Here is a 5,000-nt window from a genome sequence, read left to right as displayed (position 1 = left end):
TCCGACAAGACAAGACAAGACAAGACAAGACAAGACAAGACAAGTGGTTTAGAGCTTGTGTATATGGAAAAGCATGATTAGATTAGATTAGATTAGATTAGATTAGATTAGATTAGATTAACTTCACTTTACACAAGTATTGGAACAGTGAAGTGTCTGATGTGCTCATGGGTTGTTTTGAATTGTGTTTTGTTTCCCTCATGTTTTCACACTGTTTGGATGATTTGATTAAATGCTGCTGATTTTCCATCCAGTTTTGCTCCAGATCCTGAGAGAGAGAGAGAGAGAGAGAGAGAGAGAGAGAGAGAGAGATGCTCATCATGCTGGGTCACAGACGTATCGGTTACATGATCTTGCTCCTATATGCTGTTTCTTTCTGGGCTGAAACTGCAATGTGTGGCTCCAGCTTCCTCAGTCCAGCCCAGAAACCACAGGTGAGTGTGTGTGTGTGTGTGTGGTGTATATATGTGTGTGCGTGTGTGTGAGTGAGTGAGTGAGTGAGTGTGAGAGTATGTGTGAGTGTGAGTGACTGTGAGAGTGTGTGTGTGTGTTTGAGTGTGAATGAGTGTGTGTGTGTGCAGTGTGTGTGTTTGAGTGTGTGCATGTGTGCGTGAGTGTGTGTGTGCAGTGTGTGTATGTGTGCGGTGTGTGTGTGCAGTGTGTGTATGTGTGTGGTGTGTATGTGTGTGTGCAGTGTGTGTGTGTGTGCAGTGTGTGTGCAGTGTGTGTGTGTGTGCAGTGTGTGTGTGTGTATGTGTGTGGGGTGTGTGTGTGCAGTGTGTTTGGTGTGTATGTGTGTGTGAGTGTGTGTGTGCAGTGTGTATATGTGTGTGTGCAGTGTGTGTGTGTGTTTGGTGTGTGTGTATGTGTGTGGTGTGTGTGTGTGTGTTTGGTGTGTATGTGTGTGTGAGTGTGTGTGTGAGTGTGTGTGTGTGTGTGTGTGTGTGTGAGTGTGTGTGTGTGTATGAGCACCTGCAGACTTCTTTCTCTGTTCTATTCAGAGCTGATGAGCAGTGATTCAGTATATTTGTGTGTTTTAGGGTCGTGGAGACAGAAAGCCCCCTCGAGTGGGCCGGAGGACTGCAGCTGAACTCGAGCCTACTCTTCATTCTGAGGATAAAATCATGGTATGGAAACATTGTCAGTCAATACAATACACACTGTGAACAGTCAACACAATACACACTCACTGTGAACAGTCAACACAATACACACTCACTGTGAACAGTCAACACAATACACACTCACTGTGAACAGTCAATACAATACACACTCACTGTGAACAGTCAACACAATACACACTCACTGTGAACAGTCAACACAATACACACTCACTGTGAACAGTCAACACAATACACACTCACTGTGAACAGTCAACACAATACACACTCACTGTGAACAGTCAACACAATACACACTCACTGTGAACAGTCAACACAATACACACTCACTGTGAACAGTCAACACAATACAATACACACTATGAACAGTCAACACAATACACACTCACTGTGAACAGTCAATACAATACACACTCACTGTGAACAGTCAACACAATACACACTCACTGTGAACAGTCAACACAATACACACTCACTGTGAACAGTCAACACAATACACACTCGCTGTGAACAGTCAACACAATACACACTCACTGTGAACAGTCAACACAATACACACTCACTGTGAACAGTCAACACAATACAATACACACTGTGAACAGTCAACACAATACACACTCGCTGTGAACAGTCAACACAATACACACTCACTGTGAACAGTCAACACAATACACACTCACTGTGAACAGTCAACACAATACACACTCACTGTGAACAGTCAACACAATACACACTCACTGTGAACAGTCAACACAATACACACTCACTGTGAACAGTCAACACAATACACACTGTGAACAGTCAACACAATACACACTCACTGTGAACAGTCAACACAATACACACTCACTGTGAACAGTCAACACAATACAATACACACTGTGAACAGTCAACACAATACACACTCACTGTGAACAGTCAACACAATACACACTCACTGTGAACAGTCAACACAATACACACTCACTGTGAACAGTCAACACAATACACACTCACTGTGAACAGTCAACACAATACACACTCACTGTGAACAGTCAACACAATACACACTGTGAACAGTCAACACAATACACACTCACTGTGAACAGTCAACACAATACACACTCGCTGTGAACACACAGTGAAAAAAACACACTCAGTTATACACACTAACTGAGAGTTAGTGACCGTCTACAAAGTGACACACTTCAGTAAGCCGAAGAGATCAGCTGAGTGATTAAAGTAAGTTTATTTATATTTTGGGGAAATGCCTCTGTAGGTGAGCGCACCGTTCCAGCTGGCCGTGTCTCTCAGTGACACACAATATGAGGATTACGGTCCTGTGCTGCAGAGGATGTTACTGGATGTCCTGGGTGGTGATCCACCAACTTCAGCTGAGTTCTGATACCCATTACAACAACAACAACAACAACAACAACAACAACAGTCATCTTGTCAGTGTGCAGAGTTTCATTCTCTTTATGACAAATTAATGCGTATAAAAATGTATGTCCTGCTGTATTTCACATGCATCAGATATGAGCAGGTTCTGTAAACCTTTATTATCCACGTGTTGCATAAAGAAATGCATCTCACTGAAAAAATGTCTAGTGTCTCTTATTTATATTTTAAGATATATTATATTTTCCTACATTTCTGAAACCTGGCAACTCTTCAACGAGTTGATTTACGATTTAAAAAAAAATCACACTCCTGTAAACACAAACAAATATAACAATACACCAGCTATTCTTTAAATCCTGTAATACTACAGAGACCTTTTTTCATCGTAGAGTCGATTCTCTTATTTGATTCACTGTAAATGAAGAGTCGACTCATTTCAATCGAATCGACAGAGAATTGATTCATGCACACGCCAAGCGGATATGAGACAGCTGCACGCCGATTGCACCATTTTATTTTATCTAGTTATTTATATAAAAAAGAAAGTCAATTATTGTCAGTTACGTGAACAATGAGTGTGGAATCGAATTTGTTGATTCGCAATACTTTGATTCAGAATCGGAGTCAACTTTTTAAAAATGTATTTCCACATCAACAAATAAATAAATAAGGAAAATGAAAAAATACAAACAGCCAACCTCAGATTGTTTATTTATTTACTTATTTATTATCCTAGAGATTAGTACAAAACATAGCGAAATAAAGACCATTAAAAACACATGATCCAGATTTGTACCAAAATATTATACATCAGTATTCAGAAACATTTATAAATGTTATACAAAGCTATACAGTAGATTGTATAAGATAACCCCTGCGATGTAGCAATGCCATTTGGTTTAGTGTTCATATCATCTTCCAGCATAGACTTATATTTTTGGTTTTTCTGACATTGGTCTGTGTATAATGCAAGATTGCTTTTCCTCCTTGAGCTTTATATATAATGCTATAAATGCTATAATATACATATGTATTTCCACACACATAAATTCTTGAATGCTAAAGCATCTTATCGGCCTGTAGAATGTCTTCAAACTGTCTGACAGGAGGCAAAAAAAATCGACTATTGCCCCTTATACATTTAAACAACATTTTGCCTCGATATTTCTGGCTTCGACTTTTAATAGAATAAACTCCTGGGTTTCTAAGAAAAGGTTCCTGCAGAGAAAGCACGTCTAAGGTCATTCGCCTCCTACACAGCTAAACAAACAGCTTTCCAGTAGGTTGATTCATCCGCATCTTCTTTTTTATTTGTAATAATAAAAATAAGAATTTTAATTAAGAAGAGAGCTAATGAAGAGAGCTAATAAAGAGAGAGGAGATGTGATGTGTTCAGGTGTTTTGTGCCTCTCTGTTCTGCAGCAGTCTCTGTTCAACTCTTTTGCTGATGCGCCGCAGGTCGGACTGAATGTTCGGCTTCTGAGAGAGATCTTCCTGAAGAGTCCGAGCGATTTCTAATCTGGAAAAGTCTTCGATGCACACTAGCTTCCTCACCACCTGCAGGCAACGTTCCCTCAGGGAATACACTAACACACACACACACACACGTCATATACAAAACCGTGAGATTAATAAGAGAAGAAGAATTATTACACAGCCTGTTTAGCCAAACCACCCTGACCCCATGCACTCTGTGCGTGATGATAGTTACCGGGTAGCGTGATGACCACTGGGGCTTGGTTGTTGTCTCGAGCACTGGGCAAATACATCTCCTTATTATTCACCAACATCGGGTCATCCGTCTGAGCATCACGAAACATCCACGGATGTCCTGTCAGAAATAAACAGTCGTCGTCATCTTTCACCATCATACATTACTCTTTCCTCTTACGTTCTTAATTTTTAATACTCTTTATGCTCATTTTAGTAGCTTCAACATTAGACTTCCAAAGCCTTATTCGGATCGGTTTAGTTTATTAGTCTGTAAAGACTTGCTGTTGTGATGATGATGATGATGTTATACTCTGAGAGGTTCAACACATCACTGAGAATATGATTACGGAAAAAAAAGCATAATATTGCACGATATTGTTACTTACACTACCATGCACCTTATGTACATAACTGATCAGTCCTATATTCTGTATTCATATTTAATACTCATTCTGTCTATATTGTCTCACATAGTCTGTATTGTCTGGTCTTGTACAGTATAGTGTTATTTATGTCTGTACTTTTCAGAGTCAAAAACAGCTGGAACCAAGTTCCTTGTGTGTGGCAGGAGTGTGGTAGCCTAGTGGTTAATGCGTCGGACTACTGCCCGGAAGGTCATGAGTTCAAATCCCAGCTCCAACAAGCTGCCCGTGCTGGGCCCCTGAGCAAGGCCCTTAATGCTCAGTTGTATAAAATGAAATAAAATGTAAGTCACTCTGTATAAGTGTGTCTGCTTAATGCCAGAAATGTAAATGTCAATAAACCTGATTCAGATTCATATAT

The 5,000-nt window shown here is 40.0% G+C and overlaps 2 protein-coding genes across 2 annotated transcripts in view; one reads left to right on the top strand and one right to left on the bottom strand.

The window, feature by feature from the left end:
- Positions 1-255: 255 nt before the first annotated feature.
- Positions 256-2,670, top strand: ghrl (ghrelin/obestatin prepropeptide). Its single transcript, XM_060867033.1, has 3 exons — positions 256-434; positions 1,041-1,127; positions 2,380-2,670. The coding sequence occupies exons 1-3, from the start codon at positions 312-314 to the stop codon at positions 2,503-2,505; spliced, it is 336 nt and encodes a 111-aa protein (XP_060723016.1). The 5' UTR covers positions 256-311; the 3' UTR covers positions 2,506-2,670.
- Positions 2,671-3,203: 533 nt separating this feature from the next.
- Positions 3,204-5,000, bottom strand: part of vhl (von Hippel-Lindau tumor suppressor) — a 2,394-nt gene continuing 597 nt past the window's right edge. Inside the window, exons 2-3 of the mRNA XM_060867423.1 lie at positions 4,216-4,335; positions 3,204-4,090 (exon numbers count right to left, since the gene is read on the bottom strand). Of these exons, the coding sequence (XP_060723406.1) occupies positions 3,897-4,090; positions 4,216-4,335 (314 nt within the window). The 3' untranslated portion in view covers positions 3,204-3,896. The remainder of the gene's footprint in view (positions 4,091-4,215; positions 4,336-5,000) is intronic.

Source organism: Tachysurus vachellii, chromosome 4 (genome assembly GCF_030014155.1).
Source record: "Tachysurus vachellii isolate PV-2020 chromosome 4, HZAU_Pvac_v1, whole genome shotgun sequence".
NCBI classification, from domain to species: domain Eukaryota; kingdom Metazoa; phylum Chordata; class Actinopteri; order Siluriformes; family Bagridae; genus Tachysurus; species Tachysurus vachellii.
The sequence above is the reverse complement of the archived record's forward strand: the minus strand, read 5'-3'. Positions and strand labels throughout refer to the sequence as shown.